At 38.8% G+C, this 24719-nt stretch overlaps 2 protein-coding genes and 1 long non-coding RNA gene across 5 annotated transcripts; 1 reads left to right on the forward strand and 2 right to left on the reverse strand.

Annotated features, from left to right (window-relative positions):
* Positions 1-352: 352 nt before the first annotated feature.
* LOC121237761 (WPP domain-interacting protein 2-like) lies at positions 353-5797 on the reverse strand. The gene is made up of 2 exons (XM_041134636.1): positions 4327-5797; positions 353-1200 (listed from the first exon to the last, which is right to left on the reverse strand). The coding sequence occupies exons 1-2, from the start codon at positions 5441-5443 to the stop codon at positions 461-463; spliced, it is 1857 nt and encodes a 618-aa protein (XP_040990570.1). The 5' UTR covers positions 5444-5797; the 3' UTR covers positions 353-460.
* LOC121237762 lies at positions 5647-22185 on the forward strand. Its single transcript, XR_005934965.1, has 2 exons — positions 5647-5802; positions 22152-22185. It is a non-coding gene; the product is annotated as an uncharacterized LOC121237762 (long non-coding RNA).
* On the reverse strand, positions 16185-23761 carry LOC121237760. 3 transcript variants are annotated; one of them, XM_041134635.1, is made up of 5 exons: positions 23607-23761; positions 22187-22637; positions 20240-21407; positions 16987-19752; positions 16185-16908 (listed from the first exon to the last, which is right to left on the reverse strand). In XM_041134635.1, the coding sequence occupies exons 2-5, from the start codon at positions 22351-22353 to the stop codon at positions 16699-16701; spliced, it is 4311 nt and encodes a 1436-aa protein (XP_040990569.1). In that variant the 5' UTR covers positions 22354-22637; positions 23607-23761; the 3' UTR covers positions 16185-16698. The 3 variants fall into 3 exon arrangements, with proteins under 3 accessions (XP_040990569.1, XP_040990567.1, XP_040990568.1); XM_041134633.1 differs by having other exon boundaries at positions 16185-19752; XM_041134634.1 differs by lacking the exon at positions 23607-23761 and adding an exon at positions 22715-23575 and having other exon boundaries at positions 16185-19752.
* Positions 23762-24719: the final 958 nt, after the last annotated feature.

Raw genomic sequence — 24719 nt, forward strand, 5'->3', positions numbered from 1 at the left:
CTAACAATAGGCAGGCACCGGAAAAAATAGTGTAAAGAATAAAGAAAGAGAGTGATATGGAAATGGTACGCTACTGCTCCCCGTCACCATGATCCACTTTTCTACACAATGCCACAAGGTAAACGTGATAGTAATGCAAACAGTACATATTTAGGAATGAAGGTGAAGAGGTTGCCACCAGATATTCCAATAGTTTTTTGCTTTATTGTTGTGTAAAATATGTATCTTACTCTTCTCTTCCGGTCGAATTTGATGTAAAAGAATTAACATTGTCGTTCGCAAATTTCTAGTACGAAAAATATTGCACGATTGGACATAAAAAACCGATTATTAATACTGCACCGACACCTAATTAACAAGGAAGACGAAAAAACACGTTCCACATAATAACAATGAAACTTAACATTCAAATATTTCATGCACCAAAAAAAAAAAAAAAACAAATCCGCTGCTCTCATGCTTAGGTCGGCACCACCACCACCAACCCCCCAGGTGGAGGCGATGACTGCAAGACAACATACCAAAACACCGTAACAAAAAATATCAACTGTATTAAAAAACACGATGTCAGTTTACACGCCCTCTGCAACTTCAAAACCTCTTTAGCCCCTACTCTATCTTCACTGTACGTCTCCAACTCTGGTCGTTTCTCAACCATCATGGCCTTGCTTTGTGCCTCTCCAAGTTTGTTCTGAACCTGCGATTGCTTCCCAGCCAGAAAATCTTGTTCCTCTGAGAATTGTTCACCTGCAGCCTCCTTCATTTTCTGTACTGTCCTTGTTATTGCCAGGTGCTCAACCTCAGCTTCAATCTTTTGCTTGAAGAGACTCTCAAGCTCTGTCTCTCTACATTTTTCATCCTCTATCCCTATGGAGGTGCTTGATTCTTCCTTTGGTGACTTGCTCCTGCTTATTGTGGCCTCAAGTTCAACAATCCTCGAGTCCTTTGCCTCAAGCATGGCCCCCATCTCCTCCAATTTGCTCTCTAAAAATCTCAAATCCTTCATCAAGCTTAATGCTTGGGATTCCAAGGAAGTCAAAGCAGTTTGTCTAATCTTTACAGATCCCAGCTGGTCAGATGAGCTTGGCCTGTAGGTCTCTGAATCAGTAGTAGTGAAATCTGCTGGCATACATCGACCAGTAGTTGAACTGTCATGCGATGATGTGGGTTCCTTTCCAATATCCTTTAGCTTATTAACTTCTGCAACAGCACCACAGAAAGTTTATTAGCTTAAAATGTTAATAAAAACCCGTCATAGCCTAAATTTTCATTAAGAACCATTCCACAGATAAAAGTCCAAAAGAACTTCAGCATAAAGCATGTTGTTGTTTCAAGCCGATAATGGGAAATGTTAGTTTTTGAATGCTTATTCCCAGGTCATGGCCTCAATATACTTAAATAACTATGACTACAATTCGACGAATATCATAGAGAATGAGGGGCAAAATATTTAGGCTTAACTGAAAAGAGAAAATGTTGAACCCTAAGAGAAAATGAACAGAGTAAGAGACCCAGGATCTTCCTCTCCGTAGTGCTTCTTGAGGCTCCACTCCCCTTCCCAAAATTCCCTGGGGGATAAGCAACACCCCAATGGCCTGGACTCCACCTCAAAACTTATTTAATAAATCAGCAAGATGGATTAGAACACAAACTGTCTTTCTCCAGAAAGAAAAATCCATGATAACTATTCTTAAGATGGCATCACGCCTTCAGTGAAAGCTAATTCACCAAACTTATGACAAGACAATCTGACCATTCCTTATTACGCATTGTTAATACGAGCATAACTTCCATCAGGTCTTGGTGTAAATCAATACACCCCCAAATTGAAATTACACCCTAACTTGCAAATCAACACTCCCATTTTCATTTTCTCCCGTGGCTCTATCTCACCAAGCGCAACACTCCGCCCTGCTGTGTCATGTCATCCACAAGATGGCATCAGGCCTTCAGTGAAAGCTAATTCACTCAACTTATGACGAGGGTATCGGAAACTCACATCCCTTTTCCATTTCACCAATGAACAAATTGGAGAATAGCAGCATTACATTGTGAAAGAAGTTGTACAAGGTGGTGAGCCTGACAATGATGCCAAGGACTGTCCTCTCACCCCTCCACCACCATGATGACCCCCAACAAGATGTCACCAAGCTCCCCATCTGATCCTTGTGTATTTGACAGTCCTCGAATTAATCAAACTCGGGTATTTATGATTTTCAGCTTACAGTGCAGATCACCAAAGGACAGAATCAGAGTGTATGCAGCAAGCTTGACCTCCTAGATTTTCTCCAAGGTAGAATTGCTTCAGAGCATTTGATAGAAAATTATGCAGAAAATTGAACTAAAATATTTTAACAACTTCGGTTAAATTCCTTTTACTTCAAATTGTTTGAATGTTTAGAAAACAAGCTTGGAGCTTTTTTTAGCAATGAAGAAACTGAAAACACAGATGGAATGGTTACAGAAAATACAGATGGCGTGGTTAGAAGGTAGAGAATTATGCAGCAAATTGCTCAAAATGAGGTGAATATGACGCACGGTTTAAGATTCCTCATTTTCCTATTTTTAACTACATTTTTTCTTCACAATAGAATGGATTAATGAGCGAGGAAACTCACTGGAGAATGATACGAAAATTGGCGTCAAATCGGGTCAGCTTTGAATTCAGTTGGAGTTAATATTCAACAAAGAAACAGAAGAAACTGACTTGAGTGATGCCATAAAAAGTGAGAGAGCTTCTGAATGGCTAACACAGATAAGAAGGTTGGGCACAGAGAGAAACAGAGAGAGGGAGTTGAGCTTTTGGGTTTAGTTTACTTCTGCAAAATGTTGGAAAACTAACAATAGGATGACATTGGGAATTATTGGGTGCTGCCAGTCTTTTTCAGAGATCTGTGGCAACTTTCCATTGAAGGGTGTAAAGATCTTCTTTACACCAGACTGGAATGAAGTCAAGAGTTTATTAACATATCTATCCTTTAAATAATTTCATTTGCTTCTTTTTAACCCTACCCTTCCTCTTTTCTTCCTTACCTAGATTTCTAGAAGAACAATTACCCTCCAACCCTCTTCCTCTTCATGTATCTATCTCCCTGTTTATTAAGCACAAAACTTCCATGCAATCATGATCTATTATTGGAGAACTACAGTGCAGTAATTTTGGAACCAGAGCCAGAATTAAGAAACCTATAATAGAATGCTCTAAATACAATATTGATACAACAATCTATAACTTTTCACAAACCAGAGAAAAAGTCATGCTCAAGGACAGTCTTTCCTGCCTTCTTACTCAGTTTCTCCCCACATAAAAAGGCGTCAACCCAAATCTGACAATCCACTTAGTTACCACCGTTGATGTCTAATTATCATTTGGCCAAAATACACCAAATAACATCCAGAGTTCCAGAAATTAAAAAAAAAAAAAAAAAACCAAACCACCTGAATTTCACACTTACTATAAATCTTTTACGGATCATTCCCACCATTGCAATAAAACTCCAATCCCTCACCAAAGGCATATCTTGAGAAGCCCTTATAACAAATGCTATATACCTAGTTCCATCAACCATCTTCTCGCCCCAACTACTACAACAAACACTCATGTCGTTCAGAAATCAAAACAGTTTCCAGGAGGGACTAAATAAAATTATATAATGGAAGTCAAATAGAAACTTGTAGTCGCATGACAATATTTTACTCGTCATTGTTTAGCCATAGTGTCTACCCCCCCTCCAAATTAACTTTCAACGCCAAACGCCTTAATGTGATCTGCCTAGTATATATGGGGTCCACAGAAACTTTAGCCTCCCGCCCAACTGATCGCTACTGTTCATCTACTCTGATCCTCTCTCAGATTTAAGCCACAAACAACTAAATTCCTTGTCTCATGCCACACAAAGATTTTGGGCATATGTTGAATTAAAAATTCCCAAACCTATGAGCTTTACCATGAATTTATCCCCCCCACCCGGACTTTGTTATTCTGACAGATTAGGCTAGCTAGTAGCTAGACAGGATAAATCCTTCGCAGATCCAATAAGAGGTGCAAGCATGATCCCGTATAGTAAATACATTGGCATTTTTTGTTATGAGATGATAAAAGTGACTTGTACTGAATCATCCTCAATTCCTCATAATTCCTTCTATTGATAACCACCGGAGATGAGTAGAAAAGAAACTTCTGATACAACTAATGCTACACTATTTCAGCTGGGATCATCAAATTAGGATAAACCCAACAGTAACTCATGGGACACAGCATTAGCAAGGAATATAAAACATCATAACACTGGGTATCAGAGTTGTCCTGATAGGGGTAAACCAAACCTTTTTCCAGTGCTTCTTGCACAGACTGGAGGCTAAAGAGAGAATCAACCAAAGGATCCCGATCTGTTGAGGGTTGATGGTTCTCACTTTTTTCTTCCTTAACTTCCCAAGACAAGTTTTCAGCTAAATCATCTAGTGAAAGATCTTTGACTTCTCCCACATTCTCTTTGTTGTAATCAGTATGAACGTCCTCGCTGAACTGCTCCTCACTTGTGTGAGCCTCATCACTATTCTCACCGTCATGATCCACTGACCTTCCAATTTGCTTTCCATTACTAGTTGCATTAAAAGCACCCTGCATGAAGACAAAATTGGAGCTTCTTGAGTCAGATTCCATGCTGGAAAGAGAGTCTTCCTTCTCGAGTTTGACCCTTTCTCCTCTAGGCTTCTTACTGCCTTCAGTCCATCCCTTTCCCTGATGAACCTTTTGAGCTGAATTACCCAAAATCTTCCCACCAACATTCTTTGTCCTGTTCTTCTCGTGCACACAACCCAGATCATACCTTCCCTTTGGAGCACTGATTGCTGTTAAAGACTTGCTAGTCCGATCTTCACTGTTCTCAGAATCTGTACCCACGGCAAAAGCAGACACTGCAAGCCTAGAATCCAAACTAGACTGCTTTACAAAACCATCAACAAATCCTATAGTTGTCAATAAATTTGCAGATCGTACCGAACCCTCACTATTTTGCTTGATCTCAAGGGGCAAATGCTGAGCTTTAGTTGGATTCCCAGAACCAGATAAACCCCGCTTCAAAATTTTACCAGTATGTAGACGTGCACTTGCGTAGCTAACAGATTCTCTCTTAATTCTCCTCCATTTCTTCAAGCCATATCCCCTTCTACCCCCAGGTGAATTCCCACCAGGAGATGTGGCATTCGGCGGAGGTGAAGTTCCCCCTTCTGCACTTTCAACATCCTCTTCTTTTGCATCCTCCCCCATCGATGTATTGGCACTAGAGTTTTCAGTGGAAACCAACTTACCAATATCATTAGGATACGATCCATTATTCTTTATCTCGCGGCCATCATCATGTGGAATTCTATGTTGGGCTACTTCATTGTCTTCCACCGATTCAAGAACCGAACATTCCCTCGTCAAATGACTCAAATCCATATACAAAATCCTGGTTCTCTCACAGTCATCACCCCCACCAAAAAACAGCCATATCAAGATCAAGAACAAGAACTATCATGCCAGCTCATAGTCAAGGAACAGCAAAATCCCAGAAAGATCAACCTCGGTTTGGGCAAATTTAAGGAGAAAAATGATCAAATTCCAAGCCGATATCCAGTGGATAAATGCGAATGTATTAATTTAAGCACAATTAAAAGTGGGAAAAGACAGAGATTCAAAGAGCGAAAAAGCAGAGGAAATGATGCTCTCGAACTGGAAGTGTAAATTACAATCCAGGAAGTTGATAATTGAATTAAAAAGAGTGAGATTAGAGAAAATGAGAGAGAGAGAGGGAGAGAGTGACGCGCACGTATCGTTAATATCATGACTCCTCGGGAAAAACTTCAAACCGGTCGGGTGTCGATTTCACTTTTACATATATTAGTAAAGTTGTAACATGTAGTAGACTTACTAAAGTTACGGTAGAATCACATCTATTCTACCTTCTCTCTTCTCTCCAAAGCTCTTCCTCGAGCCCATCTTCGTCTCCTTCAACAAAGGCCATCTTCATTCGACTCCTTCAATGTTTACCCCCTTTAACCAGAAAAAGACATCTCAATGATTTCATAAAACTTACAGTAGAATCAATACTAATTTCTGTCGCTCTATTTCTCCTCACTGCAAACTCTCTCTCTTAGCAAGCGCTCTCTCTCCCTCTCTCTCCAAGCTCTCTCTCCTCACTGTTGAGGAAATTTAATAATTTGCACATGGGTTGTCCTAGTCCTAGTCTTTAGTGAGTTTGTTTACCTAGTTATAGGAGTTTGTTTTTAACATGGAATAGTACCTATTTTCATGTTGCTTTCAGTTATGCATTAGCCTATTTATAGGCTGTTTGTTTATCAATGAAATGTAGAAAAGTTTATCCTCTGCCTTCTCTATAGCCTTTGCTTCCTAGTCTTATTGTGCAAAACATTTTCTTAGCTTTTTGTTTATATCAGTGGTACTAGAGCAGGTTTCGAGGAGAGTAAAAAGTGAAATTGATGGCTTCCGAAAGTTTTGTACAGCCGGCCATTCCACACTTTGATGGTCACTATGACCATTGGAGCATACTCATGGATAACTTCTTGAGGTCCAAAGAATATTGGACGGTTGTTGTTTCTAGAGTAGCAGAACTAGCAGAAGGTGTTGTGCTGACAGATGTGCAAAAGTCAGAGCTTGAAGGGCTGAAGTTAAAGGATCTTAAAGCAAAGAATGATCTCTTCCAAGCTATTGATCGCTCAATCTTGGAAACCATTCTTTGCAAGGACACCGCCAAGCATATTTGGGATTCCATGAAGAAGAAGTATCAAGATACAACAAGGGCTAAGAGGCAATAGCTTCAAGCACTTCGTTCGGAGTTCGAAATGCTTCGAATGAAGTCAGGAGAATCAGTTACAGACTATTTTTCAAGAACGATGGCAATCGTTAACAAGGTGTGGATCCATGGCAACAAGACAGATGATGTTCTCATTGTTGAGAAGATTCTTCGATCCTTGACATCAAAATTTAATTTTGTTGTCTGTTCTATAGAAGAAGCTAATGATGTTGGTTTATTGTCAATTGATGAATTACAAAGTTCTTTGTTGGTTCATGAGCAAAAAATTAAACAACAGGAAAAAGAAGAACAAGCATTGAAGGCCTTATTAGAAAATCACTCTACATCCAGTAGAGCTGATAGAGGATGAGGAAAAGGAAAAGGTCGAGGTAGAGGAGGCAGAAACAACAATGATCGTGGGAACCAATAACAAAATCATCATCATCAAGAGAGTCAATTTCAAGGAAGAGGCAGAGGACGTAGAGGCCACCACTCAACAACTTATAGATCAAAGTTAGCAGACAAGTCCAATGCTAAATGTTATAGATTTCATAGGTATGACCATTATAAATTAGAATGTCAAACTGATTTGAATAAGCAAAGTGGAGATCAAACTAACTTTGCAGAAAAGGAAGAAGAGGTGTATCTTTTGATGGTGTGTCACGTGAAGGAAGAAACTCAACAAAGCATGTGGTATTTGGACACTGGCTACAACAACCACAGGTGTGGAGAGAATGAGGCATTCTCTGACTTGGAGGAATCCTTTCGTAGCTCTGTTAAGTTTGGTGGCAACTCTAAAATTTCTGTTATGGGAAAAGGAAAGGTAACAATCCAAACCAAAGGAAATTCCATCCACATTATCGCTAATGTTCTTTTTGTGCCAAATTTAAAGACCAACTTGCTTAGTGTGGGTCAGTTACAAGAAAAAGGAAACGAGATTTTTATCAAAGATGGAGTATGTCAGATTTATGACGCAAAGTTGGGCTTAATTGCTCAAGTTAACATGACGTCAAATCGTATATTCCCACTTTATCTCCACAACACTGCTCATTCGTGCTTATCAGCAAAATTAAAAGATGAGGCTTTCTCTATGGGCATCTAAATTTTGGCGGAAAACACTATAACAGAATAACATGGTGACGGGGCTTTCTCAAATTACAGCTTCTTCTCAAGTTTGTGAAGAATGTGTTGTTAGCAAACAACACCGTAATCAATTCCCACAAGGAAAATCTTGGAAAGCGAAGAAGGCATTGGAGCTTGTTCATTTCGACATTTGTGGGCCAATAACACCACATTCTAATGGAGGTAAAAGATATATAATTACCTTCATTGATGATTATAGTCGTAAGATATAGGCTTATTTTTTGCAAGAAAAACCTGAAGCCTTTGTAGCTTTTAAAAGCTATAAAGTGCTTGTTGAGAAAGAAGTTGGCAACCCAATAAAAGTTCTTCGTACGGATCACGGTGGAGAATATAACTCACATGAATTTACAATTTTTTGTGAGAACTATGGAATCAAGAGACAACTTATAGCAGCTTATACACCCCAACAGAATGGTGTATGCGAGAGGAAGAACCGTACTATTATGAATATGGTGAGAAGTCTTTTGACAACAAGTGGCATTCCAAAATATTTTTGGCCTGAAGCAGTTAATTGGAGCATTCATATATTGAATAGAAGTCCCACACTTTCTGTTCAAAATAAGACGCCGGAAGAAGCATGGAGCAGAAGGAAATCTGTTGTAGTTCATTTCTAGAGTTTTGGGTGTATTGCCTATGCCCATATTCCAGATGAGAAGAGGAGGAACCTAAATAATAGAGGAGAAAAATGAGCAAATTATCATCAACCGTGATGTGGTATTTGATGAAAAAGGCACCTGGTCATGGAATCAAAATGGTGTTAAGGAAAATATTTCAGTAGATTTTGATGATGATGAGAAAGGGCAGTAGTCTATGGAGAATGAGCAAGAAGAGGAAGTCACTCAAAATGTTCCAATAGCTGATCAAATCCACTTGCAGCTGAATCACAAAGGCCTCAACATGTTCAAAGAAGACCAACATGGATGACTAATTATGAGGTAACTAGAGTTGACCAAGGTGATGACCCACTTACACATTTTGCTCTGTTTTCAGATTGTGATCCTACCATTTTGGAAGTAGCTGTCAAAGATCCAAAATGGAGAAAGGCTATGGATGCTGAAATTACAGCCATCGAAAGAAATGATACATGAGAGCTATGTGATCTTTCAAAAGGGTAGAAGACAATTGGTGTAAAGTGGGTTTACAAGAGAAAGCTGAAGGAGAATGATAAGGTTGACAAGCACAAGGCACGCTTCATAGCTAAGGCCGGCTACAGGCAGGAGTTTGGTGTTGATTATAAATAAGTCTTTGCTCCGGTTGCAAGGCATGATACAATCAGATTGGTGATTGCGATGGCAGCTCAAAACTCATAACCTATCTTCTAGTTGGATGTGAAATCAGCATTCCTCCATGGAAATTTGAAAGAAGAGGTATTTATTGATCAACCTCCTGGTTATGTAAAAGTTAGCAATGAGCATAAAGTGCATAAGTTAAAGAAAGCTCTATATGGATAAAAACAAGCTCCACGGGCTTAGTATAATCATATAGAAACTTATTTTTTGAAGGAAGGATTTCAAAAATGTCCTTATGAACATACACTTTTTATAAAGATTGAAGATGGAGGAAAAATGCTCATTGTTTGCTTATATGTAGATGATTTAATCTACACTAGAAATAATACAACCATGTTTGGAAGTTTTAAGAAATCCATGATGACTGAATTTGAGATGTCTGATCTTGGCATGATGCATTATTTTCTTGGCATTGACGTGGTGCAATCTTCTACTGGAATTTTGTTTCTCAAAAGAAGTATGTGCGAGAAATCTTGGACAGGTTTCAGAAGAAGGATTGTAATCCTGTAAATACTCCATCTGAGTTTGGTATGAAGCTAAACAAAGATAATGGAGGAAAGAAGGTGGACGACACTCTTTACAAACAAATAGTGGGGAGTTTAATGTATTTGACGGCAACAAGACCTGATATAATGCATGCTGTAAGTGTGATTAGCAGGTACATGGAATGTCTTACAAAGACTCATCTCTTGGCTACAAAAAGAATTTTCTGGTACTTGCAAGGTACTAAGGAGTTTGGGCTGTTCTACAAGAATGGAGAAAATTCGGATATGTTTGGATTTACAGATAGTGATTATGCAGGAGATCAGATGATCAAAAAAGCACATCTGGCTTGTGCTTGTCAAGCTATTTGGCTAAAGAAAATCCTTAAAGAGCTGCATTTCAAGATGGATGGACCTACTCAGATTTATTGTGACAACAGTTCAACAATAAAGCTTTCAAAAAATCCAGTTTTACATGGTCGAAGCAAACATATAGATGTGAAGTATCATTTCTTGAGGGATCTCACGAATGATGGAGTCATTAATCTTATTTACTACAGAGGTGAAGACCAGATCATTGATATTCTAACCAAGCCACTCAAGTTTCCTGCATTTCAAAAGCTCAAGAAGCTACTTCGTGTTTGTACTTCAAATGTTTCAATTTGAGGGATGGAGCTTCAAAGTTTAACTCTTATTAAACTGGATGTTATGTGTGGAACATCAGTTTAAGAGAGGGATTGTTGAGGAAATTTAATAATTTGCATGTGGGTTGTCCTAGTTTTTAGTGAGTTTGTTTACCTAGTCATAAGAGTTTGCTTTTAACATGGGATATTGTCTATTTTCATGTTGCTTTTAGTTATGTATTAGCCTATTTATAGGATGTTTGTTTATCAATGAAATGTAGAAAAGTTTATCCTCTGCTTTCTCTATATCCTCTACTTCCTACTCTTATTGTGCAAAATGTTTTATTAGTTTTTTGTTTATATCACTCACTCTTAACAAACTGCTTAGGATTTTAATAAAAGCTTAAGATCAGGCTGATTTACAATTTATTATTATTATTTTCTGAACCATCACAAACCGAAAAAAATGATTTAGGAGAGAGAGGGAGAAATATTACTCAAGAAGAGCAAAGAAAGAGATAAATATTATCTGTCAAATGTCAAAACGCTTGAGGAGAGAGAAAGAGAGCTTGAGAGTGATGGAGATGGGCTCAAATCATTTTTGCCGATCTGCTGCAATTATGTTCATAATAACAAAATTAATCAAGAGACATGGTTGTGTTTTATTGGAGGGTGTAAATCCCAAATTTACACCCATCCGGTCCAAAGAGCCTTCTCTCTTTAATAAATGAAGCTTTGAAGAGGATGATAGATGAATGGAAGGGCACGAGAACCCTCTCAATTGGTTGGATTTGCAGTTTTGTAGCCAAAACAAGATTTACTAGAATTGCCAATTAAACAAAAAAAAAAAAAAAAAGCTGTTATGAACATGAAGTGAAACGATCTTGTTGTCTATAATAGTCATTTGAGGGTTTTTAGTTAAGCTGTGCGTTTTGTGCCAGCCTTTTAGTTTACAATAGTATGTTATTTTCTTATGTTTGTCTACATGCATTTTATCATTGACACTTTTTGTTTGGGCGGTTACGCTGAGTGCGCTGAGTGAATTGTAAAAGGGGAAGGGAACTATAGGGGAAAACATTCTGGAATGTATTTTGGTCTGAAACTAAGGGAGGAATTGGGAGCCTTGAAAATCCCAAACCGTAGTCCTTTTATCAAATTTCATCCTCTTCAATTCATCTCTATTTTTTGTCTCTATGTTGTTCTTAACATCCATTTTCAGTCTTCTTCATTGTTACTCCACAAGTGGGTTCCTAACAAGAAGTATCTAGAGCCTAACTATTCTTCATGGAGGACAGAGTAAGATTCAAGAAACAGCAAGAAAATTTGCTGCTCATGGAAAAAATTCTTGAAGTGATTTAGCAGCTTAAGGACTCAGTTGACCGGTATCATGAAAATTACTAGGTTTTCAAGCAATCATTCTTGGAGTGGCAAGACCAGGTTGCGCAGGAGGAAGAAGAAAAGACAATAGAGGTGGATCGAGGAGATAGTGGCAGTGCCCGCGATAGCTGTCTCCAAAGAAATTCCTCTTTCATTTGTTCTCAAAAATTCTTTCGGCAATCCCATATTATTGTCTCAACCCTCATATTTCCCTATCTGTATTTCGTGTCCCTCCTCCATTAACAAGCCGTCAGATATTGATCTCACCACAATGAAGCACTTGATTACCGACATGCAGCTCATCAACAACGTTGACGATTCTAAGAGGCTAATTGAGCGTAGATGCAGGGATGTTTCTCTGCACCTCATATGGCATCCCCCATGGGAGACCCACGCCCTTGAGAGGCCTCCTCTCATTGTTGAGTGTTTTTTGGACCGAAATGAGCCCCTTGGCAAGGCATACTCAATCCAAAAGATGAGGGTCGGCATCCACACATCCTTGAGTGGCCCTTAGGTTGTTGTTGCCACCAAAGATGCCCTTTAGGAAATGGTATTTGATGTGGAGTTGAAGTCAGTGTACACCGAGATGGCCAAGAAAAACCTTTTTATCAAAAGAGGAATAGTAGCGGATTCAAGCATCTATGATTAGAGTAAACACATGCGAACTGTTGATTTGGATATCTTGGTACCTTTCAATCAAAGCCACAATCGAAGCCACAACACTAGCATTAGCAGCCATGGGTATCAATTTGGTCGTCGGTGGCAAGAACAAGGTCAACAAGCCGCCCTTGTCTCTCTCCAGTTGATTTGTTTCATGATGGCCAAAGGGGATACGATTGCAGTGGTTGTTGGGACTATGACATATGACATCCAATTGTATGAAATCTCCAATCTGAAAGTGATTACTATGAGGTTAGCAGAGTCTGTGACAGTTAGGATTGAGAAGATAGGTGAAGAATGCTTGACATTTGACCAGTTGGCTCTCAGAGCTCCTCTAGGATAGTGTATGGTTATTCTTAGAGGTCCTTAGAAAGCTTGTGAAGCAGTGAAGCTGCAGTTGGATGGACTCATTGTTATGGGTCAGAAACTTCTTGTTCATTATCTGCTTGATGTATTGTCACTTAAAGTGGTTTTTGAGCCCTTTAATTGAGAAGAGAAATAAATCCTAAAGGAGCGAAGTGTAAGAGTCTATAGAACACCATTTCCTTCTTCTTTACCCCCTACTATATCTACAATCCTGTCACCAAGCAATGGAAGAAACTCCCAAAACTCAATGCCGATTATGAGTCTAACCCTGCCCTTGTACTCATATTTGAACCTTTTATACTAAACTTTGTTGCTGAGTACAAGGTCTTTGTGCCTTTTCAACTTCTGATTTTGAAAGTGTTTGTTTGCTGGTTGTTGAGTGGTAGGAGTCTCTTTCAAAGAGTAGTAATAAATTGGATGAAGGAGGAAATATTGCACCTCAATTGTTTGAGATATTGCTACTTAGGGGTGTTTGTGGGATAAATTGCTACAACTTTGTGAATACCAATTGATAGAGGAACAAATATTATGGCCTTTTGACAGAGGAAGGGAAAAAGAAATTTGGGGCCGGGGGGGGGGGGGGGGACATTTCTTATGCGTCACTTTGCTGTAGTGTGTTATCTAGCTAGAGTGGAGTTAAATGTAGTTCTCTATAGTACACTTTTGGCCATGTGTGCTTATCTTGGATATGAGGTTGAAGCGTCAAGAAAAAAAGGAGGGACTTAAAGCTAGTGACCAGTACTTGCCACCTCTTGTTATAGTTGATGTGATTGGGAAGCAATTAAATTTCTCATTGGTTCATATAGCTAGAACTGATATTGTATAGGGAATTAAAAGGTTCATACTTGCATTTTTGTGGCAACTCATGAGACTTACCCTGCTCCAGTTCCTAGAAAACTTCATATCGCACTTCAAAGGTAAAGAAGGCAAGGAGATAATGGATGCAGAAATTCTAAAATGGACACGCAATGAACAAAACCCAAGTGGAAAGGCCACTGCCAGTGTTGTTCCAAATCATTGGCAACAAAACAATGATCTTCTTATGACTAATGATGTCTTAGGTGTCAACTGTGAAGAAGAAGTTCCGTGTATAGCCCTATCAAAGAATGACTTGTATGTAATGTCAGCTTGAGGTGGAAAGGTTTCTTTATTTAGCTTATGGCATTGCCAATTTTTCACTCTCCCAATTGGTATCGTTGCTGCCACCACAATTGGGTACATATACCACAAGTGTTCCGTTGCTACCATGTGCTTCAAGGTGTATGGACACATCAACATGACTCAAACTCTAACCTTTTTACCAGACTTTAAACTTGGACATTACATGAAGATTCCACCAAGATCGATATTCATGGCACGGGTGGTAGGAACTTTACTAGTAGTAAATGTATATATGGGAACCTTGGTTAACCAAGAGTGCATCACTATTCTAAACCTTGAGGACAAGGTTTTCTTTAAGGGGAGGAGATTGTTTTGAACTTGAAGTGAAACGATGTCATAGTCTACAATAGTCTTTTTGAGGGTCTTTGGTTAAGCTGTGCGTTTTGTGCCAGGTTTTTAGTTTACAATAATCTGTTATTTTCTTATGTTTGTCTACAGTCATTTTATCAATGACACTTTATGTTTGGATGGTTAGGCTAAATGGGTTGAGTTAATTGTAAAAGGAGAAGAGAGCTACAGGGGGAAACATTTTGGAATGTGTTTTGGTTTGAAACTAGGGGAGGAATTGGGAGCCTCAAACATCCCAAACCATTGCCCTTTTATCAAATTTCATCTTCGTCAATTCATCTCTATTTTCAATCTCTATTTTGTTCTTAATATTCATCTTCAGTCTTCTTCATCGTTACTCCACAAATGGATTCCTAATAAAAACAAAAGAAATTTCAAGACATAAGAGGAGACTTGGGGAGCAAACACTAATCGATTATATCGAGAAAATGTCTAAGACATTGCCCCCGTCCCAAATAATTCTAATGGATTTTGTATTTTAGAGTTGATATTCTATAAAATAAATTTATAATTCATAGTTTTATACGAATATGTTAAATTTATTTTATAATAAAAATAATTTTATAATTTAATATATCACATTAACTATATTAATTTATAAATTTATTTTTATAATTAAACCATTTCTCTGTTTTTAATAGTCGGCCCGACTTGGTTGATCGTCGCCTCATAGATGGGATGGCTAGATCTAGAGTTTTGACTCTGAGTCCACCATCACCGCACCGCCTAGTTACTGTCCGCCACGCACCAACTCTGACGCATGTGACCGCCACGAGCTTCTAGATCAAGTTATAGGATGTCGATCACATTTTGACGCAAGACGCTTAGCCGTCGATTGGCTTTCCAACCATTTATGCAATAGTTTTTTTATTTTTTGTGAATATTTTCTTGATCTTTTTTTAAAGACTTTTAACTCCAAGTGCCCTTGCTATAATCGGGTGGACCGACAAGCTTATAGCAATGACCCACAAATCCACAATGACCCATGCATTGCATTGCATGCTTCAGATCGGTTCCGAGCATGTACAGGGTCGCATAGCGCCTTTTCTTCGCATTCTAGGAAATCATTGGAGATATACAAACAAAAAATTACTAAAGAGAATTGAAAAACTAAAATGGAACGAACGAGTAAAAACTACAGAAACTCCTAATATATAATTTCGTGATGCATGGGTCCTAATTCTGGGTTATCATGTCATGGCAGTTGGCATACCCCACAAGCTAGGCTAGCTGTAAGATTCGCTGACCCTGCACGTACAATATAACGGTGGGGTCTCTCTTTAAATAAATAAATAAAAACTATATGACCGTACGTGTATCTGCATGTGCATGCGTTTATCGCTCCTGAATTTTTCTTCTTGGAGTACTGGACCTTACAAATGTGAGCGTTGTACCCACCAAAACAAGCTGAGAGATAAAAATTACCTTGAATCTTGACGCTATATATAAAGCCAATGAGGCCAAAGGTACGTCGCGTTATTGACATAATTCTCAATCTCTAAAATGAAAGTTTAGAGTTTGAAACCACCTTCTCCAAATATACCAATATATATATATATATATATATATAAAGCGAATGAGATCGGTATCCTTCCTCACAAACTTCATATACATTTATCTAAGTTTGTCACGATCGAGTAAATACAAGAGTTAACTTTGATGCTCGATCGGCTCAAATACAAAGGGAACTCCTTTTGGCGGTCGCTCTAAATTAGTACAGGTAGTTATATACGTGTATATTATATATATATATATATATATGTATGAATGTATCTATTGTTTCTATAATAGTCTTGCTTTCTAACTCTCTAATTTAAATCTGGCTGCTTTTTATTTGGAGCGGATACAAGGGAAAGATCAAGCACAATTTGGTTTGGTCAGCCACTATATCTAGCAGGAAAAAGTAACCAGATGTAGACATTCAACACAATGTCACAATTGATTGTGAAGACCTTGCATAGAGGTCTAGCTATAAAATTAGAAGGTTAAAACACATGAGAAAGGCAGCTGGAACTGACAAAATTTAACCCCCCACCCCCAAAAAAGAAGAAATTGCAGAGAGAGAGAATATTTCTCAATGGGACGCTCAACGTACGTCCATTGACTGTAAGCAAAAGTTCCTTGTCAACTATTATTCATAGATTGCTTTCTGGTCGATGGGTAGCTTGAAGAGTGCCTGAGGAGATCGAAAAGCCTCATAAGCTGCGTAATTTGTGGACCAACACTCGGGTATGCTCAAATATTTATATATATATACCACACCAGCTCAAGCAGATATTTCCACAGCTAAACTTGTCATGTGCAGGTTCTCTTTTTTATCAACTGCCATCGTTTTTGTCATCTCCGGATGTTTCTGCCAATCAGTAGCAGTTCGAGATTTCATTATGGGTTTGAAGAAAAACCTGGTTTGCGAGCAGAAGCAAATGGCCCATCCCAAAAAAAAAATCGTCAACTAGGTCAAGCTTGGAGAATTATACAGTGCAGATCTCAGATGACCTGTTGAGGATGATGCAGCGAAAAAAGGGTTCTGCTGCAGCACACTAGAACCTTCCGAAGTACAACTCCATCTAGCAGAACTTGCATTGGCTCCTCGAGAGGGGATTGCATGAAAGCTGTCTTTGGGCACCGCTGGTAATTCACCGAGTAGAGAATGGTCCTGTGACTGATAATAAGAGAAAGAATTCACATCTCTTGAGTTGTAGTCTGAAATCATTGGAATCGGTATGCCAGATGAAACTACCTTGCTTTCCCTCAACCCTGCAGAGTACTTTGTGACATCAGTGGTCAAGTTGGCTTCACTAGCGGCTATGTCATCAACCATGATAATTTCTCTATTAGCATTGACAGCAGAACGAGCACTCATCTGTTGGTAGTCAGGAATTGTTAAGCATTTCTGCATATTATATGTGGGCGCATAAATTGGTCTATTCTTAGACTTATTCTGTTCAGTTGACACATGGTAGTGACCTTTATACTCACGAGACTCCATTAAAGCAATAAAACCACCATCCTGGGGCTGGTCTGGAAATAAGCCTACTGGTCCTCTTTCGGCCAATTGTGGTGGCTTGGCAGCGCGCCTTCTTCTAAAACTATTTGACATCCTTCCATCAAAACAAGGACCCACTAAATCATGTGAATCTTGGCCTACTTGTGAGACCATATGATGATTGGAGCAGTGGGCCTGATTTTGGATATTTACAGGAGAGACTTCAGAAAATGTTGGAAACCTTGGAGTTGATGAGTTGAGCTGGTTGGGATGTGGTTCAGCCTGCACTAGTGGCATTGATGCATCTTCATCTTTGTTGACCACCATCAAATTCTTCCCCATCAGCCTTAGAATGGGATTAGAAGCAGATGGACTAGCAGAATCACAATTACCATGACCTGGAAACTTCACTCCAGCATCGGGGGAACGCTTAAAGGGAATGGGACCTGCAGGGGACTTTATGATGGGGGAAGCAACCTTTTCAGATTTTGAACTTAGGCAACTGTTCAGAGAGAATATTTCTGGCATCATGTCAGAATTGCCCGGTCTTGTGTTCAGATTACAACCCATTTGCTTTCCTAAGGTAGGCAATGTCACTGAAGCTATGGCCCTTCGCTTCAATAGTTGTGATTCTTGATAATTCAAAGCAACACCCTGAGAAGTTCTCTCCTTCCTTTGGCAACAGCATGGTTCATCACTTTTGAAACTGAGAGGACCCTTTTCAATAGAGATCTTATTAATTTTAGAATTCTCCCCATCAAAAGTAATCTTTTCTACTGCTGCACTAGTCATCTGCGGAACTATAGAAACACTTTCTGCTGAAGGCCGGATGCTAGCAACAGAGAAGCCTGTGCTCATCTTCTCTTGAACTGATTGAGTTCCTACAGATGAAAATGGTTCAGAATAGTTCTGATCATATCCAGTCACAGTGGAATTAGAGAGAGTTGATGCTGCAGAAATAGGAGAATCTGATGAATCCTGATCAATGAAATCATGCTGATCTAGAGAAGATTGAACCCGGCTTGAGGTTAATGATGAGTTCCCTTGAAGATCTTCAGATCCCATACCCCGAGGACTTGGCAAAAATGATCCTGGTGGCCCTGGAATTGGTATTGGATCTACCTCTGCAAAGAAGTTTGCCTGCCCAACATCAAAATCCACTTCTTCCACAACATGAACATGTTTCCCAATAAAGCCATGGCCCACTTTCTCAGCACTATATATGTCTTTTCCATAAAAAAGAGTTGGCTTACTTGGACCACTCGGCGTTTCATCTCCACATAAAGGCCCTTGACAATCTTCAACAGATTGTACAGAGTTGGATCGGTTCTCAGTAAAACTCCCCAGCTTGTGTTGTAGCTCAAGATCTACAGATTCAAAAAGATTTGTATAACCATCCCGAAAAACTTCTTTGGGGGCTGGTTCCGTGAAAATATCTTCCTCAGGAATCCAAATCTCTTTTTTATCAGACCTTGAGCCATAAACTTTGTGCATAAAATCATCAACTCTAACAGAAGAATCCATATGTTCACCCTCATCATGTCCATACCATTGAGGAGTTAACTGTGAACTCTTCAAAGCCATAGCTTCCTGCCTCTGAGATATACTTATTGCGCCTCTATCTTGCTTGAGTTTTAGCACAGTGCTACTGCCAAACGAAAGTTCTCTAGATATCTCTTCTCTTCCAGAATGATTGTCAATTAGATTGTGCATCAAATCATGTTGCTCGTCAGCTTCAGAATACCAGGCCGTTACTTTTTTGCCTATTTCTGCAGCTAAATGCACTCGAGAAGTCCTGAAAGCTGAACACTTCTTGGTCGCATCCGGGCTGGATTCAGTCACAGATGATCTGCCTTTAACAGCCAATACATTCTCCCTTGAAGAAGAGAATCCCATGGTTTTCGATGTTAAGGAATGATGACTCATATATGAATATGTGCTAGGAAATAGAGGAATATCAGAACTATGACTTGGCGGCCCTGCAGCAATATCATCCAGCTCGCTTCTCAACAACGATACATAATTTCCAGCAGACTTTGGAGATTTTAATATACAACCATCACAAACTGAATCGCTATCTTTAGTTAACTGATTCATTCGTCTCTTCATTAATGGAAGGGAACTCTTAACCCTGCCACTGGTACTGGATCCAAACAAGGGACTTCCCACTCTCTTTCTCCTAGGGGATCGCTCCCTCTTGTCACTAGCTCGGGCTTCACAAAAGGAATTCTTCATTCTCTCACTTTTTTCAGAAGAATAAATTGGGTTCTGAGACACATTTGCAAGTTTTGAGACCTGACTTCTCTCCACGAGAGAATTATCATAACATAAATGATCACTCTCACTTGGTAGTTGATGGTTGTCTTTTCTCTTTACCTTTTTTGCAACTCCAGTTCTTTTGGAGCATACCCAACGTCTTAAATTTCCAGAGTCACCGGGTTTGACTTGCTTCTTTATTGGACATTTCTTCTTCTTGCACCTTTCTTCCACTCCATGATAAACTCCTTGAACCCCATAAATCTGTTTAATAACAACATATCAGAACCAGAAACAGTAGAATGCTAAGGCTACCAATACAGCACCCAAAAGATGTTTAAAAAAATTCATAACAAAAATGGAAGATGGATTGAAATAATTGGATACTAAAAAGTGTAGCTTTCGAGAAGGAAATGTTTAAAAGTTATTCAATGCTCTAGCAATCAGTCCATGCCCAGGACCAAAATGAAATTACCCACAAAAGAAACCAGTGCCAAGATTATTGATCCAAGAATATTGGGAACAATGTAATTAACACCGTCTTTACTGTGTTATATAGCATGAGAAGCTTTTCATGGCATCAAAATATACATGTAAATCATCTGGTGAGACGCATGCTCAAATTTATTGGTACATTCTGGTAAAGATATTTATCTTAGTCTCTAAAGTTAATAAAAGCAGTCAATGAAGCCATGTAAAAGTAAAAAGAAAGTGAGAAAAAACACATACAAAGAAAGCAGGTGCGGAGTACCTGAGAAGAATGGGCCTTGTGAGAAAGAATTTTTTTGCTTTGAGGAGCAAGTTTGAGGTACTTGTGATGTTTGGGTGCACAGCACTTTTTCTTTTTGGTTGAAAATAATTTATTTCCTTTACCTCCTTTCGAAGGTTTCCTTGCTCCAAAATCCTCAGCCACTTGAGATGCTGATGGTCCACCGTCAAACTTAGATAAAATCCTCAGTTTGGTGCCACTGGCATCAATATAAACGGCACCCACATCACCAGTATCCGCAGTGTTAACAGGCAACATTCTTTGCTTGTTCCCTTCAGCAGGCATCTCAGACTTGTCATTATCCTGTATAGGCAAGCGTGAAACTGTGGCCCAGCTTGTACCATTTCTTCTATCAAGCTCTTCTAAAGTGCACCTTGCTGCCATAGCATAGATATCCACCATTAATCTCATCTTCCTTGGCTTAATTCTATGCTTGGTTAGTTTAGAATCAGCCATCCACTTGGGAGCTGATTCCATAGAAAGGCACTGATCAATATGAGCATTCAAGGTGGTGTTTGAAGACGATGAAAAAGTTTTGCAAACAGGGCATATCTTTGAAGCCATTGTTAATTCTGACATGCTGATACAATTTGAAGAGATATCTTCAGTTGAGCTACGATCGGAGTTGGCACAGAACTTCACCACCAATCTGCACTTCTTACCGGAGGGTCGGGTTGGGCTTTCAGTCTTGAGAGCAGGACCTGCAGCTGCAACTTCGACTGAGTCTTCAGGTAAGGTATCAGCGTCTATGGATGGGCTAGACAGCCTATTGGTGGGAAGTGACTCTATATCAGATCGAGAAAGACTTGTTATTGAGGATGGGAAATCACAATCTCCATCAGACCTACATGAAGTTGTCTCTATGCATGCTTTTGCTGGCTTCCGATTCAGTTGAGCATTTATGGACAAGTCTAATATAGCATGATCATCAGACCCAGACGGCTCTCCATCAAAATAACTCAAGTTCTTATCCTCAAATGCGCTACTTTCAACTTTACATCTCTGAAGGCATTTGTTCTTCACTTTATCAAGAGGCTCAAAAGGTGGCAACACATCCTTCACTCCATGTTTCAAGCAAAGATGAAGACTTTTCGAAGAAAAAGGCCAATTCGTCTTGATATCCTTGCTTCGGGTAATAAAAACATAATCTCTGCAGTGCAACCGCTAGATTATGTTAATTATTTAGTGACTCGTAATAAATTTAATCCAAATCTCGCCATCTAGAAATGAAAGGTATATACAATATGTGTGTGTAACTCGGACTAGAGTCACTAGACCCTTATATTGTATGTTGACTCAAGGATATTGTATGTTGACTCAAGGAAGCAAATCAATGACCATACGAACAGTGGAGCAACGGCCAAGAAAAACCCAAGTGACAAAGGAGATTCGATGATCTTGTGAACACAGGAAAAGTGATCTGAAGTGTGCAGCATGATATGCCCGGAACAAGTACAGATTGCAAGTGGGCTAGCAACAATTATCCCAGGGGCAGCTCTGGGAAGATTATCGTAGGGAAAGAGACATGAAATCACCAGCAGCATCAAGCAGGAAAAGCAACTAAAAAAATAAGTAACTATATTCGAATTAGAGTGTTACACAGACGAATAGGATAGTCTAGAGATGGCCCATGAAGAAGCGTAATCGTCCGGTCGAATTAAAGCCGTGAACAAGCTCTTTAGCCAAAGCAAAGCAAGATCCATCAGAGATCAAAATAGAGACAATACGGCTATTATCTAAAGCCGCGAAAAAGTTTCTTTTGTTCGACTGATCCACAAGAAACTTGTAACTCTGGATCTGACTCGACAAATTCGTCTTAAGATGCGAAAACTTTTGAGATCACCACCACCAGAGGAAAAGAAGCAGTTAGAGAGAGCACTGAAAACAAATTCAGAGAGAGAGAGAGAGAGAGAGAGAGAGAGAGAGAACCTTATGGAGAATCTGGGAAGTGGGGTTTCACCAAATGGGGCTGGATTGGACAGATCTACCTCTGGCAAGGGTAGGTTATGAGAAGCCCCCTCATCACTACCAGTTTTCAGCTGGGAAACATCGCAAGGGCATGAGGGATCTGGTGGAGAGTTTTCAATGGATAACATCTGATGAAAAGCTTCTCTCGTCTTGCGCTGTATTTCCTACAGTCACAAGCTCTATTACTACCTCTACCACTGGGCCTTATCTTTAACTTAGACTTCAGCATATATAACAACAACAGGCCTTTCACTTCTTTTCTTTTCTTTTTTTTTTTTCACTTTCTCACTCTCTCCCTACTCTGCAAACCCCACCACAAAGCCAACAACACAAAGCGCAGCAGCAATACGAAGCTGCGATTAAGTAGTGTTAAATCGAACAACAGCACTAGCTAGAATCTTCGTCCATCTGCCTGCAAGAGAAATAATAGAGAGCATGAGATCATAGAAGAAGAACCAGAAGAACAAGGCAAGCCGTTAGGTTCCAGACCCGCTAGATCGTTATTTTATGTAATGGGAGTACTTCCATCTAAATGTTCGGGCATTTTTCCGATCTTGTTTATACTGTTGTCTCGATGGAAAAATTATTGGAAAAAAAAACACACACACCCACACAAGCAACTTCATAAAAAATCTCTATTCCTAAACGCACGTCAACGGAGACCGGAGACCCAAAGGATCGAGCAAAAAACAGAATTAGAAACCACAAAGCAAAGACTATAACTCAACCCCAAAGTCAGCGAGTGTTATTTTATGTGGTAATGACTCGGAAAGAAATAGTCCTAAATTGAGGCTTTAGACTCTACGATCCAAGGCATACTTGAAGAATCATGTAAAATTGTTTATGCGAAAGATCATATGACATAAAGTGAGAGATTTAAGAGTTTAATCAAAGAAAGTATCAGGAGAAGAGAGCAACACAGCGATCGTTGGAGACGAAAAGAAAGAAATAGAGCACAAACTCTAAATCAGGAGCAGCAAAGAAAGATATTAATCACATCCAGAAGGAGGAGGTTTGATGGTCGAGAGAAAGTAAAAAGCAAGCCCAAATCTTTGGTCGTCCTAGCGTGTATAGCATGTGACCAAATCCAGTGTAAAACTAAGGCCGAAAGACCAGATTCATACTCGTTTTTTCTCCAAGGAAATCAAAAGCGATTGCTGGGTAAGTCCGTCAAAGTATTGAAGCTACTACGGAATCGTGGACAGAGAGATCATGAAATTACAAGGAGCTTTGGTATGCATTCAAGCTGAAAAAAGAAGCCAGAAACCCAGAAAGTAAATCCAGAAGCAAATAGCATGAAACCAGGTGAGAAGTAGGACAAGAATTAAGAAACAGAATAAAAAAGATAAGAAATCCAGAGCCAGATGATATGCAAACAAACCTCGTGCTTTTGAAGCTGTTAATGTGTGTGGGATGTGGTTAGGCCAGAAAATAGAAGAGAGATGAAGTCCGGGAAGACTATCTATCTATACTGATAAACGACAAAAGATGAGAGAGAAACAGCACCAGCCACTCACACATCGGGCTGAAAGCATCAGGTTCTCTCCCTCACTCCACCAAAAGCAGGTTTGTACCTTTTTCTTTTTTTTCTTTTCTCTTTTTTTTTTTCAAATAAAAAAGAATTATATTAAAGCAAATAACAAATACAACTGTACCGATTAGAAAAAATAAATTCTATTCATATTTTTATATTATGCATCTATTTTTTTATGTTTTTACTTATTAAATATCTAACCTATGAATGATTTGTAGAAATTTTTTTAATTTAATAAAAAAAGTAAATATAGTGTGTGATGATAGATCTTAGTAAAATTAGAATCAAAATACAGTCAATACATTATTAAAAACAAAAATGTTAGAGTCACTGAATGTTGGGTCTCGATTGAACCTTGATAAATTTATTTATTTATTTAATAATTAAGGAAACTTTCTTTTAGTGATATTGTAATTTTTTTAAAAAAAATGTTTAAAAATATAAAAGAAAAATTAACTAAAACAATAAAAAAACATTTTTATTCTAGACGGTCTCGTGCTACATCCACTGTACATGTTTTTGAAAATAATCGAAAGTACATGTTTTTGAAAATGACCTGTCGAGCTAGTCTGATGTTCCTTTAGACAGATGGTGATCACTTCCCAGTAGTCACCATGGCTTACTTATTTTTCATTTTTACATAAAATAATTAACAATATGTTAAATTAAAGTCTTCTTTAAGTTGTATAAAATCAACGTAAAACACATATTAGCTAAAGAGTTGTGCTATAGCTGCCGTTTGACTGCTGCATAGTATAAATGTGTGTTTTTATTTTATATTTTATATTTTATATTTTTTAACATATTTAAATATTTTTAAAAAATAAAAAGTACATCAACACATTAAAACTCAATTTCTTAATCGTTAAGTAAAAAAAACTTACTTTATTACTCCTCTTGGTAATTCTCTATCCCGTTTTTCGACCAAGCCAGCTATCACAATGTCGCCACCCAGAGGGG

Source organism: Juglans microcarpa x Juglans regia, chromosome 6S (assembly GCF_004785595.1).
Source record: "Juglans microcarpa x Juglans regia isolate MS1-56 chromosome 6S, Jm3101_v1.0, whole genome shotgun sequence".
NCBI classification, from domain to species: Eukaryota; Viridiplantae; Streptophyta; class Magnoliopsida; order Fagales; family Juglandaceae; genus Juglans; species Juglans microcarpa x Juglans regia.